Below are 14733 nucleotides of genomic sequence, written 5' to 3' on the forward strand. Positions count from 1 at the left end.
GATTTTGAAACATTTATATTTTTAGAAATAAAAGTAATGTGATACTGACATGATGATATCTTTGAAAACTATCACATGGGTAGAAATACCACTCAGTATAAAAAGATTTTTATGGACTCTGCTATTCCTAGTGATTTTAGTGGCTTATAAGCAGTACCTGCTAATATTTATTTCACTCCCAAATTACTTGTTATAGCATATCTGTTAACACTTGAGGTTGTTTATTCCTAGGCAGTAAACAACTTCACTAATGGAAGCTTAGAAATACCACTTTGTCCTTTCTTAGCAGCACATCAAGTTTTCCATTCAAATCATGTGATACTTTCCCTACATACCAAATTTCAGTAAAACCTGCTAATTTATATTTATGCTTATAAATAAACAATTCCGATTGCTCTGAGTTCATGAAAAATAATTGACATTAAAGTGAAGATTAATATTGTAGTGACTCTTTTTTTTTTATTATTATGTGCTTACCCAAGTATTTCCATCTGTAGCTGTCTTAAGAGGGTTTGGGTATGTATTTGGACATCAGTAGACTTCTTCTCTAGACCATGCAGAAGATTGGCTTATGTTTACAGCTTTTTGTTTGCTTTTTTTTTTGTACAAGTTAATGTGAATGAATCTCTGGGATATCTTACTGACATTGTTTGCTTACTTCTAATGATCATCATTTACATGTTGAAATTTATGTTGTGTGTTCTTCATCTGACATTTTAGGTCCAGAAGGCCTTGGTTTCACAGTAGTTACCAGAGACTCTTCAGTACATGGTCCTGGCCCAATCTTTGTGAAGAATATTTTACCAAAAGGTGCAGCAATAAAGGATGGTCGTTTGCAGTCTGGAGACAGAATCCTGGAGGTTAGGATAAACATCCATTGTGTTTGCATTGCTCAAAATTGACTGCTAGCTTTGTCATAAATCTTCTGTTTTCTCATACATATTATTGGTGTATGGAACTACAGTTCTTGCCCTTGGGTTAAAAAAAAAGTCACTCTCAAGTTTCTCTGTCGCTTGTTTGTCAACAAGTGCTTTACACCATGAGGTGGAAAAATTGTTCTTTTTCACAAGGGTCCGTGGGGTGTTTGAACACTGGGAACCTGATAAGATCTTGATTTTTAAAGCAGATAAATGTATTGATTTAGGACCAAAGCATGTCTTGCCTCTTCAGCCACATCCAAAAATCTCCAGTTAATATCAAGCTGGTAAAGTGCTCATTTTAAGGCAATTTTGCTCAAATCAGTCTGCTGAAAATTTTCAGATATCTTGTGACTTACAATCTTATTATCTTTTGGGTTATTTCTACTTACTAACCTCAAAAAGCTCTTAAGGTAAACAGTTTTAATACTAAGGTCTTGTTTCTGCACTTTTCATCTTCAAAGTGCTTTACAAACTAATTAAGCCTCACAAACCCCCTGCAAGGCGAGTAAGTACTACAGCGCTGCTTTAACAGATGGTGAAAATGAGGAGGAGAAAGGTTAAGTAATTTGTGCAGGGCCAGAGGGAGAGGCAGTATGGGAGCTGTTGCTGATTCTTCTTTGCTCTCAGTCGCTGAATGACACCTGTGTTGGGTGAGGAGAACCTAATAAACCTGCTAAAAGGCAGTCAGAGATAAGACATCCTCTGTTCTTTTGTGGCTGATAGGTGAATGGACGGGACATCACTGGCAGGACCCAGGAAGAGCTTGTAGCTATGCTGAGAGGCACAAAGCAAGGCGAGACTGTCTGTCTGATTGTGGCTCGTCAGGAGGAGGCCTTTCTACCTCGAGAGCTGGTAAACTTCTTATTCTTTACCAAAGAGTGGCTTTGAAACAATTCCATGGTTAAATACTAGCCCAGGAAATAGAAATTATGTCAACTGAGAAATGACAATAAAAGGTAGTCACATAAGGCTTGTTTCCAAGAAGTATTTATACTTAAATTTGATTTTGAGGGTGTTTGATTTTTATCTACTATGGATGCAATTCCACACAATCTGATTTTTCATCCCCAAAATGACAGCATAAGCATAACTCGCAGGGGAATACTGTAAATTAATTTTGCAAGTGTGAGGTCAAGCATAACTAAAAATGGGTAATTCTCTTTCAGAAAAGCAGCAAGCTTTAAACCAGAAATGTAAAGTGCATGTAATGAGCCTGCAGCTTATCACTGACAAACTAGTGAGGGTGGTTGTCCCCGGGAGATGTCTCATAAGCCAGGTGCCCAACTGCAGGAGTGGTGAGGAAGAGAATTCTGCTGCACTCCTCACAAATTTTGGAAGCAAGCTTTTCCTTGGCTGCTAGCCTTTGACTTAATAGGCTTTTGCTTGTCTTTTTTCCATCTCAAGTGCCTAATTTTCACTTTTCTATTAACGCTGGCATTAAACTGTTCTCTTTTCTCTCACATAGAGAACTGCATCAGAGTAAAAGTGCTATCTGATACATGCTTGTTTCCCCTCAGAGAAGGTCATTTCTTTGGCTGCCTCTTCCTTATCTTGATTGATGGCTATACTTGACCTTTCATTAAGTCCTCAGGATAAGGAAAGGACAGCATTTCCTGCTTTTGTCTCATTTTATCTCCTTCAAAGAACACAAACCGCCTTCATCTTTTCCTTAAGATGCTGCCTTCTTGCTTTTCCTTTAGACTGTTGTCAGGATCTTCTCCAGAAATGCTCAGTTATGTTTCCTCACAGAACATTGCTGACAGTTTTCCTCCTGTTTCCCTGTTGCCAGTTGGACCTTGTTGAGATCCTTGTTGAGAGGGTTGCCCATGACAGGATAGGGAGCTGGAGGGGCTTTCAGGTTCTCTCATGGGAGTCTTTTCTCTTGTGCTGCTGCTGCCCACTTTTTCTTGTGAGCACTTGTGAAGTGTCTTAGCAAAACTATTTTTATATCCATTTTTCTCTTTCACTGTGTTATTTTTAAGGAGCATAATGGCAGTTTTCAGCCTTGTAATTGGGCTTTTGTTGTCACTCATTTTGTTGCCAAAGCACCAATGTTGGTCATTGCATTGCTCTGCTGAGTAAGCCCTGAGCTGTAGACTCAGTGTCTGTGTGGATCAGAGGGAAATTTGAGTCTTAAAGTAATAAATTATCTATTCTATGTAGAATTTCTTTTCATCCACCAGCTCTTCTGAATAAGAGTTTACTTTTTGAAAATGCTAGCCATTAACAGTGTTTTCTGGGTTTTTTAAGTTATAAAGCACATTACTTAAAAAATGTACATTCTTCTCTTTTCTCTCCTGTTCCCCCAACATTATACTTATTATGTATTGTCATAGTGCAGATTCTTCTGGAAATCACTGTAGCAGTGTGTGTGTATGAAAGACTGGAAGAATCTAAAAGCTGTTTATAATTTCTACCTGCCACAATTGTGTGATAATAAATTCTGGTCTCTACAGCAAGGATTAACTACCTTTCAAAGGGTGATTTACTTATGACTGGCATGATTGAAATCCAGGGAGTAGCCACATTTATCCTGCTGGCTTGACCTTCTCTTAGGTTGCTTTCTCTGTGATAGAATGATGCACAAATGATGGCCCTCACTGTAACAGTGATGATGTGGGAATTCTAAGACTGCTCTGTGTTCCTCGTTATCTCAATCAGGTACAACATAATAAAAATGAGAATTACTGAAATACATTACATAAATTTATGGAACCAGCCCATCTAAATTAAAAAGCCCTTCGGCAACATCTGGTAGCTTACAGCAAAAGTGTGAGTTACCATCCCACTAAGCTACCAGATGTTGATGCTAACACAATGCTTGTTAGAATTCATGAGGTGTCTGAGAATAGTCTTAACAAAGGTTTAAAAAAAAAAAATTGGTTTAGCTTTTTTGTTTGGTTTCAGCTTTAGCCATGATATTACATTGGACTAATCCTCTGCTACCTCAAAAGTTACAGTACTGTTTTATCAAAGAGGAGAAAAATGCCAGCACTTTAAATGTTTGTTTTTGGAAGGAAAAACAGTGGCTAATCCAATGTTTTTCAAGGACAGCTGTAACTGAGTGCCCTGACAGTGTAACATGCATGCAGAATTTACCTGAATACTTGGGGATTTGGCTAATGCCTGGCAATAATATGGTAATTGCTTTATATCAGACTTGTTCTTGCTTTGTGCAGGTCTCCAGGGACTGTAATCTGAGTTGTTTTCTTTAGATTCCCTGTTACCTGTTGATAAAAAAAGAAGGGCCACTTTGTAAATGTACCCACTCCCCACAGGTTCCTGTGGCAAAGATACATCTGGAAGCTGGACCCACTAGAAACCCATGCACAAAACCACTTTTGAGCATGTTGCTCCACTAGAACTGGGGTTTTATGTTGGTTTGCTGGAGAGAATTTGATAACTGCATGGGCACAAAGCAAATAATGTAATAAAGTCACACTGGGTGGCATTTTGTTGCATGGGTCTGTAATAATATAATTTGACTTTACCTTGTAATAAAGCTGCGGCTTGGGGAAAGCTTGGTCTCACGAATATTTTCTCTTCAGTGTGATAGATGGGAACAGAGTTTGGTGTTTTGTTACTGTGATCTGTGCTTATGAATTGCTAGCAAGTAGAAAATTATATTCAGAGTAGCAAGCCTTTGTCACAGCAGCTGAGATATGATACAGATGAGGATGAATCAGTGTTGCAAAAAAGTATTATTAAATTTTAGGCAATGGGGGCTTTGGTTACACTGGTTCTTGCAGCATCTGAGAATTACAGAGTTACAGTGTTTGTGCATAACAAGGGAAAAGAATTGAAAACCCAGTATTTGTAGGGCTGTTACTCCTTTAAAAAAAAGATATTAAGGCTCTAATGAGATTTTTTTTATATATGTATTGAAACAGATTAGTGAAGTAGAATTTGGACCAACCACAGGCTGTCCTTCTTACTATCAGTTAGCCAAATGTTCCCAGTAATTCATGCCAGCTGTTGACAATGTAGCAGCTAAGTAAGGAGCTGATTCCAAAACTCCGGGGGAAGATCTTGATTCTCTTAATTACCATGGTCTACGGAGTGGCCAGTGATTAGTGTGCTCTTTAAGGTGCATTTGGGCTTTAAACTGTGTAACACTCTTTTCTAGAGAATGGTGAATATTACAGAAAGGAATTGGATGAACTGAATGAGTTTAGATTTCCCAGCTCCTCTCAAAGGGAGTGGAATGCACATCAAACTGTGGCTATCATTCTATTGTGTTTTGGAAATAGAGTGTTTTAATCATGTGTGTCTGTTGCATCATGTTTTTTCTCTAGGGAAAATGTATGATCTGAAAGTGCCATTTCTATTAATAATGGTGCAAAAATTTACTCCCCCTTCTCTTTCTTTATCTCTGCATTGGTAACAAAGGGAATATTGCTTGAATGAAACAGCTCTGGTGCAACCCATTCTGTGCTATGATCCTTTGCAATTCTTTATTCTGTGTGATGCACACCAGCAGAGGAATGTGACTGTTCTGTAACAGCCAGAAATAGTATAGCACCAAAAGTATTTGCTTGCATTTTTCTCTAAGTTAGAGCAAATACGTTGTACTTTTTGCATACCCTTTATTTTTTGTTTAAAAAATTTCTTTGACTTACAGTTGCAACTGTAATTGCTATTTCTGTGGTTTCTTGGCATGTTAACTGATGCCTGAAGAATGGGGGATGAATGGGAACAAACCATAATTTTTATAACAATAGCTAAATGAGCAACAATGCACTAAACTCGGTATTGGTCTTTAAGTCTTTTTTTACATGTGTATTATACAGGATGGAAGGAAGCAGGATGAGTGGCAAGTTCAATTAAGCATTTTTTTTCTACTTACCATATGATTAACTTTTATGTTTTAGTCTTCCCCCAGTTAATTTCTTCTACTGCCTTGAACTTATATGCCTGAAGGAAAACCAGTTGGCCTATTTGTTTTAATATTCAAAGCTTAATTTCTATTACTTCCTTTTAATTGTTGCTTGCCTTCTTATGTGCAGGAAATAAGTGAAATTACAGCCTAGACTTAACCATTTTTGCACCTGTTCTTGTAGTTCAAACCCATGATTCTAGTGCTCAATTATCCAGAAATGAACAAATAATTTCAGTCAGAAAGTGATTCCAGCAAGTACTATTTCTCTATTGTGTTACCTCTGTTCTAAGGGAGATGAATTGGATAGGAAAAAAAAGAAGTATATATTGAATTTTATTAGCATACACAAGAAGGTGTTCTGTGTAATGAAGACAAGGATATTGTGAATGTACGTGGCACCTTTCTTTGTTTATAAACTATGTAGATTTTTTAATATCCTGAGGGTTTTAAAGCAAAGTTTCATTTTGGGCTTATTCTCTTCATCTGGAATAGTTGAGAAACGAGTGTAGGTTGAGTCTACAAAAACGTATATTTTTAAAGACAAAGCATTGTGTACTGCAGCCCCTCAGAGGTTTTCAGCTTCATTATGTATTTCAGAAGATGGTTACTATTTCATTATGTCTTAGAGTACTGAAACTGTTCTTGGAGGTTTGTTGATTAGTTCTGTTCTTTACAAAAGTCAGCAAGAGATCAGTGTTAAGAAGGAATGCAACAATTTTTCCTGTCACATTGAAAAGTATCTCTTTATCCAGGGTTTGTGTGTGAGTCCCTAATTAACCAAAGGGGAATAAATTGCTTGGTAATCCAACAGTGGTTGTTTTTTGAGCTCTCATATGCAGTGAAGTGCCCATAAAGGTACCAGCAGAGCAAATGTGATTTTTCTATGTGATAGCAGTTGTCAGCCTTTCTGAGGCCACAGAGACCTTATTGCATCTGGTCTACTGTTGCTTTCTCTGTCAGACCCATAGGAGTGTTATGATCCAGCAATGATTTGCCTTTCAGAGCCCACTGTTCCTACATTCCAGCAAATATGAGAAACCTTAAAAGGATGGTCTGAAAGACCTGGTCATAATCTTCATTGCCTGCAAAACCCTCTGATGGTGCTCTGCCTGCTGGGAAAGAATAAGTTAGAGAGGATGCAAGTAAGGAGAGAAAAGCATAATGTTTCTTGCACTATGAGATAATATATTCATAAGATGTTTTATGGGATTATTGCCCAAAATTCCTAGATTTAGGAACCCTGCCTCAGAACACTGGGAAATGAAAACTGCTGATGTGATAATATAAGTCTTAGCTCTGAGGTTGCCTTAAATTATTTGGAAGCCCACTTTAATGTATGAAATCATAAGTATATATACATCAGAATGGAGGCATATAAAATCTGGTCTTAACAGAAATTGAGTCTTCATATGTTTTGGATGTGTTACCCAGGTCTACAGCATTTGCATTTAATAAAAGCAGAGTATTTGGGCAATTTTTGAATCCTGCTAACAAATGTAGTGCCTTGCCATTTACAAGGGTCACCAGTTCTATTCCATATGAACATTTCTAAAATCTTTCTGTCTTAGAATACATAAAGAACTATTAAAAAGTTTTCCTAGGCTGACTTAATGTAAAACATATGCATGGGGTGTTTGAAGTAGACATAAAAGAATTATACCCTGCTTATTGCTTTGTTTACCATTCCTTTAAAACAGTAAGCACTAAAATGAGTAGAGTTGGGTTTGTATGTCACCATGTTGTGACCTGTGCCTGGAATGAATTCTGAAATGATGCAGCAGCAGAACCCTTAAATTCACCCTGAAAATACCACACAGCCTTCCATCTTCATGTGTGATAAGATTTCAGGCTCTGGGTGCCAAGATGTATTAACTGCGTAAGGCTCCAGCTCAGGAGGGTGCATGAGCACACAGTTTACCCCATCCCTGGGCTGAAAATGGGTGTTTTCACTGTGAGGCTGACCTTGACTGAGGACTGAACTAGTTACTTTTTCTCCCTCTCTTTCCTACAGTTATATATCTTTAGAGGTTAGGTGAAGCTGCATTTTTTTAACGTTGAGGAGCAGTGCACACCAAATAACAAATACAAAACTTTTGCAAGGGCCAGCCGTTTCTTTGGTGGGTTCTTCAATAGGCAAGTCTAGCAAACTGAGGAGTCTCCAGTCCTGAAATGCACTGTATCTGCCTTGGATGAAGAGCTGTCTAGTTTTGTCAGGTTTTGAAGCTAGAATTCCAGAGAGTCTACATAATTCAAAGCAAACACATTCTATCTAACGTGACACAAATTTGTATTGTACTGTGTTAACATTAAAATTATCCAAGCATGCCATCATATATCTCCATGGATTTGCTGCTGCCTTTCTTGTCTTAGCAGGGTGTGCCATTAGTGGCCATTTAGTTTTTATTGTAGTATGAAGTACAGATAATTTTAAAGAAGCCAATATAAATGTCAGAAATGCTAAGGATGAATACATGCAGCAATGATTTCAGTTATTTACTAGATTGTGACAAGCTTGCAACAGTGTATTACCTTTGAGTATTACTTTTAAGAGTGTTACAATATGTCTTGCAAAATATAGTGCAGATTTTGTCTGTGACTGAATGACTGACTTCTCAGCAAAGTATTTCTTAATTGTGGCTAAGTGCTTGGAAAGAGTGTGGAGCATGATGCACATAGGGAGGATCTTCTTTTCAAGCTTTTCTGCCAATAATAATGTGGTGCCACAATGTAGATATTTTTATCAGAAAGTCACTGCAAAAGGATGCAAATGTCTTATTTCCTTTATAAACCTTTGAAAATAACCCTCCTGAGTCTTTTGCCTTTTGCTGTTGGCTCTGAATGGCACCCCAGGGAGTTGACATCTCTTATCAGAAATGAGCAGCCAGGCAAGGGGCAGTCAGCATATTGAGAGGCCATATTAGTGTGCTGGTCAAGGGCACCAGACAGGTACTGAAAGGTCTCTTGTTGTGTCAAACAAATGCTATTTCCTTCCTGCCTGAGTGAGAGCTAATTTTTTTGTAAGCTTCTCTTTTGGCAAAAAACACAATAAGGATATATAAGGCAACCTTTTCAGTGAGAGATTAGCATTAGGTTATCACAAATCCACAGATTAAAAGGGCTGTGGTCAATGAGAACAAATAGTGTAAGATTAAATAAAAGGACTAATTGAAAGTGGTGTCCCATGGTAGACAGAGGATTGACACAATATTGTGTGGATATAACCATGGACTAGTAGAAAGTGGAAGAATAAAATTCACAGTACTTTTCTCAAAGGTTATAGTTCTGCTTGTACTGCTCTGGTGACTTAGCAGTTGTGTATTGTGGGAGGAGGAGAAAGCTAAAAGTATATTCTCTGTGGTCTTTAAAATACTGAGGATTTATTTTTGAGACCAGTAAAATTTTAGATTATTTTTAATAATCCTTTATTATAATATTTTAATTAAGAAATCAGATATGTGAGGTATAGCTGTGCTTCTAAAAATTAAAAGCATTGGCAGGAGATTAATTAATGTATCATGAGACCCTTAGATACAGGTTTTGAGTCTGCATTGCTGAATATTATGTAGTAGTGTGTTATTAGGGCTTTCTGCTTTCATATCTAGCAAACTCTCTGTTCTCTCTCTTTCATATAAACTCTGCTCTGAACTTTTCTGTCTGGTTTCTGGTGATTCAGTAAATGTCAGAATTGATTTTACTGAAGTTGCATGAAGGTATATCAGTAGATTAAAACAGTCCTGTCCTGATTTCCCTTGAGAGGGATAGTACCTGTTTGGTTGTTTGCTCTGTTCTGTTTAACCACCAAATCTGGACAGAAAGTTGAAAAGATTTCCTCTTAGACAACTTTTGTCTGTTGCCTTCTGGTTCAGGAAAGAGAGAGGAGATCTTTGTCTTCCCCAAGCAATTGAGAGAGGTGGGGAGCTGCCTAGTGTGCTGAATGGTGCAACCAGGAGGGAGCTTTGAGCACGAGCTGTGGCTGGCAGACTGCTATAAATATTAGAGAACAAACATCACTAGGCTGCAGAGATGGGATTACCAGGAGGAGACTGTTCAGAGCTTGTTGCAGCTGTAGAAGCCATTGAAAACTGACAGCTAAGATTTAGCAAAGCTGAAGGAAGGACCTGCCTAGCAAGGACAAAATAAACAGTGGAGACTGACTCTTGAAGTGTTGGGTTGTTTTTTAGTTTTTTGTCAGAGTTTTGTGGTTGTGGGTGTTTGTTTTGTTTTTTACTTCAACCTGTGTCCCTGCTGCGTAAATTTTATTAATGCTTTAGAGTGTTCCTCTCTCAATGTACCCCTCTTAAAGGAAAGAAATTAGCAAGAAATGGGGCAAAGGGAACAAGAGACCTGCATGGATGAACAGAGAACTCCTGTCATTACTCAACCCTAAGCAGGAAATACACAGGAGATGGAAACAGGGTCAGATCACTTGGAATGAATATTGAGGGGTTGTCAGAGTAACTAAAAACAAGATAAGGAAGGCCACAGCCCATCTGGAATTAAATCTGGCCAAGGATGTCAAGGACAACAAGAAGGGTTTCTTCAAATACATCAATAACAAAAGGAAAACCAAGGATAATGTGGGAGCATTACTAAACATAACAGGGAGCCTGGTAACAGAGGATGCAGAGACGGCAGATTTACCAAAGACCTTTTTTGCATCAGTCTTCATTGACAAGGTCATCACTTGGGATTCTCTGACCTGGGAGACAAGGGTAAAGGAAAGGTGGAAAGAATTTCCCTTAGTCAAAAGGATTGGGTTAGAGAACACCTAGGCAAACCTGACATCCAGAAGTCCATAGACCCTGATATGATGCATCCACAAGTGCTGAGAGAGCTGTGGAGGCCGTTCACAATCATCTTTGAAAGGTCGTGGCCATCAGGAGTGGTGCTCAAGGACTGGAAGAAAACAAATATCACCCCAGTCTTCAGAAAGGGCAAGAAGGAGGATTCAGGAAACTGTTTACATGGATGACAAGAAGGTAATCAGGAGTAGCCAGAGTGGATTCACTAATGGTAAATCATGCATGACTAACCTGATTGCCTTTTACAATGAAACAAATACCTGGATGGATGAGGGACATTGTCTACCTCGACTTCAGCAAGGCTGTCAGCACTGTCTCTCACCACATCCTCACAGGCTGCCTCAGGAAGGGTGGACTGGGTGAGTGGGCAGAGAGTGAACAGTATTGAAAACTGGCTGAACAGTGACACAGGGTCTCATTGGATGCCTTGGTGTCCCCCAAGGTTCAGTACTGGGCCCATTATTCATCAGTGACTTGGATGAAGGGGCAGATGCCACCTCAGCAGGTTCACTGGGAGGAGTGGCTGATCCCCCTGAGTTCTGTGCAGCCCTTCAGAAGGACCCTGACAGGGTGGAGAGATGGGCAGGGAGGAGCCTTCTGAAATTCAGCAAAGGTGAGTGCAGGGTCCCACGTCTGGGGAGGAACAGCCACACACACCAGCACAGGCTGGGAATTGCCTGCTGGAGCAGCTCTGTGGGAAAGGACCTGGGGGTCCTGGTGGGCAATGAGCTGTTCCTGAGCCATCAGTGAGCCCCTGTGGCCAAGGCCAATGGGATCCTGGGGTGCATTAGGAAGAGCATTGCCAGCAGGTCACAGGAGGTGATCCTGCCCCACTGCTCAGCCCTGGTGAGGCACATCTGAAGTGCTGTGCCCAGTTCTGGGCTACTCAGCACGAGAGAGACATGGAGCTCCTGGAGCCAGTCCAGAGGATGGCAACACAGATGATGAAGGAACTAGAGCATCTCTATTATGAGGAAAGGCTGAGGGAGCTCAGGGTTGTGGAGCCTCAATCCTGTGCTGTTGTGCTCCAGGATGAACCTGCTGGTGCAGGGGCGTTGGGCCTGATGACCCACTGGTCTCCCTTCCAACCTTACCACTCTGGGACTGTGTGAAAGTCCCAGAGTCTGTAGGCCAGGCCATCTCAAAGCTCTAACCATCCTGTGGGATCACCACTTAGCTATCTGGACTTCGATTTATGTGAAGATTTCTTGTTTACCCTGCTACAATTGAGCTCTTTCCTGTGTCTGCTGTAGGGAATAGCTTCAATGCTGTACTATCGTTTAATTCCTAAACTGCTGGGGTATGATACATTTGTTATGGAAAATACATTATGTGGTTGTTGACTGGGTAATTTATAACATCAAGCTGTAAGTTTTTTCCAGGCTAGAAACATATTTGTGTTGCAGCTCATTTCATTCATTCTGTGTTTGAGTGAGTTCAGATTCTAGGATGATCTTGAGGTAAGAAGTGTTTCTAATAGAATTCAAGGTTTAGTGCGTTGGAGAGGGTTTCCTTCACCAGACCATAATTCAGCTGATGGTGGTTGCTATATTGTGAAGTATTAATGTCTTGGGGTGATGTTTTAGCAAAGTCAGGGAAATAGAAGCAGTAGGAATCCAGCTCTGTGAGCCACTGTCAGCATTTAATATTCATACCTGCATATTCTAGGAACAGAGGCCATCATTCATTAAATTAGTTGCCTAAATGAAGCAGTTAATTGATGAGCTGTTAACTTAAGGATGGCTGGAGCTCTTTTTGTCATCAGTGAAAAGGTATTGCTTGGGAAGAGCATTATGATCAGGATAATTATTTGAAAACATTTAGAAAGTATAAGATGAAATCAATCTTCTAGGTTTTGTTCATCCTTTTTTTCTGCTCTGGTTTTCCTCCTTTCTGCTGCTTCTCACATTCTCCGGCAAATAAAATTTGCAATTTTGTATTTGCACCAGATAGTCTTGTGCTGTAGACTTACTACCAGGCATTTACTAGATGCTGTACAATGAGTAGGTGAGGAAAATTTTAAGGAAGTAAAGACAGAGTTTACTTTCCTTACAGTGAATTAATCACTGACTTGTAGATATGCATCTCCTCTCCTCTTACCCATCCCTGTGAAATCTTTGAATTGATGACTTTCAACCTCCATCATGGGTAACAAATTTTTGATACTACTATTCCACAAAGCTCAACATTATTTTAAAATCAGCTTTTGCTGGATCTTTGGATAAAGCTGAATATAAATAATGCAAAGGAGAGGTGTTTGGGATGATTGGACTATGTTGAACAAGAAACTTGTGAAGGACTTTAAAAAATATTAGCGCGTTTTCCAGTAATAGGTAAAAGCAGCTTACATTAAATTTACTGACCTTTTGATATGATTAAGTGATCTATTTGATAGAAATTTTGTAGCAAGGAAAATGGTAGACAAATGTCACAGATTCCAATTTAATAAGGAAAACATAGGAAATTAAATACTGACAAAAGTTAGCTGTACTTGTCTGGAGTTTTGCTGAACGCTCCTGGGCATGCATAGAGTGATATGGTGGGTTACTTAACAAGCTCTGGTGCACAGCATAATTATGTTAAAGGAAGCTGGGAAATGGAGAACACCAAACAGCTCTGTTGGGTGACCAAATTCAGCTTCATATGAAGTCCTAGTTTGTACTGAGGTAGTGCTATAAAGCAATTTGTGACTGCTCTGGTTAAGACAGGCAGGAGCACTGGGAGCTTTATGTCCTGTGCTAACAGCCCCCTCACTGCCTTCCTTGGGATATGGGCAAAGACACAACCACTGTATTGACATAGAGAAGAGGCAAATCTAGTGCAGATGTCACAGATTGAAGTGGAAGGAGAGCAGAAACCCACAGGAACTGCTTGCCTGGAGGAACAGGACAGTAATACCAAGTCCTGTCCTAAAGGCAGGAGTCATCACGTGTCTGAGACCCTGAGAAGAATTGCTTCTGTCCAGTTCTTGACAGGATGTGCCAGTTGAGTAGAGTTCTGATCTAAGAGCTCAGAATCAATTGACAAGAATATGTGCAAGTTGAAAAAGATTAAAAGATTTGGCAGAAAATCTTTTCTCTAAAACCCTGAGAAAGTTAAACACAAAATGGTTATGTTAGTAGGCCAGTAGAGATATTTTTTTCCTCTCACTGGTTCTTCTGAAGGAAGAGGAGTGTTTACAAGTTATCATTCTGTATTTCTCACAGTTTTTACAAATCTATAGGCTTTGGGGGGGTTATGTTCAGGATGTCCATATCCAAAGCTAAGAAATAAAAGTGACAGACGTGGGTAGCTGAGAACTCTTGTACTTCTGGTGAACGAAAGCAGAGGCACAAATGTGCAACTTTGGTACTGGAGCTGAATGCTGGTATTAAGACAGTTGTCAGTATTGGTGCTCTGTCATTTTTATATTTGGCAGTTAGGTGAACTGTATTGACTTTAATGTCATGTAGTTAGATTCCAGGAAAAATTTAAACATGGTGCATATTGCGATTGAGTTTGATAGTCAGTTTTCTGGCTGACGTGATTCCTCTCTAACCAGTGGTTGCTCCTCATCAGTGAAAGGGTATCTGAAATAAATGCAAGTATACTTAGGTGTTACTGTTTCTTCAGGATATTAATTTCTGCCCTTAGTTCTGGGGTCATACTTTTGTTGATCAGACAGCATGATAGCTGAATGCACAGGTGTACTCAATTGCTGAGGAACCATCTGCACTGCTGTCACCTTTGCTGACAATTGCATTGGTACTGCCTGTGCTGCAGCTTCAGTCCTGGAGGTGATCTCTCACTGGGGAAGAAGAGAAGTGGCCCAGCTACTGCACTGATTGCATGTGGCCTCTACTTGATAATTTAATGTAAGAATTTGGCGCCTTTAGAAGCAGCAGTCAGTCATCTTTCAGCTTGTGTCTGTGTGCTTCCTTTTCATGGTTTTTTTTTCCTATTAATTCTTTAATACTACTGTTTCAATGAATAGAAAATGTCCCAATGTCAAGAAACAAAAGCTTATTAATTGTCTTAGAGTTATATGGAGAAGAAAAAATGAAATGAAATTGAATGTGTTGCATAACATTCTGCACTAGCACTTTCCATGAACACTTCACACTTCATTCCATAATCGGTCTCCTTGTCCTTG

The 14733-nt window shown here is 39.4% G+C and overlaps 1 protein-coding gene across 6 annotated transcripts in view; it reads left to right on the plus strand.

The window, feature by feature from the left end:
- Window positions 1-14733, plus strand: part of PARD3B (par-3 family cell polarity regulator beta) — a 388514-nt gene that overhangs the window by 176920 nt on the left and 196861 nt on the right. For all 6 annotated transcript variants that reach the window (XM_059853260.1, XM_059853261.1, XM_059853257.1 and 3 more), the window contains 2 exons: window positions 721-860; window positions 1644-1772. In XM_059853260.1, coding sequence (XP_059709243.1) covers window positions 721-860; window positions 1644-1772 — 269 coding nt within the window. The remainder of the gene's footprint in view (window positions 1-720; window positions 861-1643; window positions 1773-14733) is intronic.

Source organism: Haemorhous mexicanus, chromosome 8 (assembly GCF_027477595.1).
Source record: "Haemorhous mexicanus isolate bHaeMex1 chromosome 8, bHaeMex1.pri, whole genome shotgun sequence".
Taxonomy (NCBI): Eukaryota; Metazoa; Chordata; class Aves; order Passeriformes; family Fringillidae; genus Haemorhous; species Haemorhous mexicanus.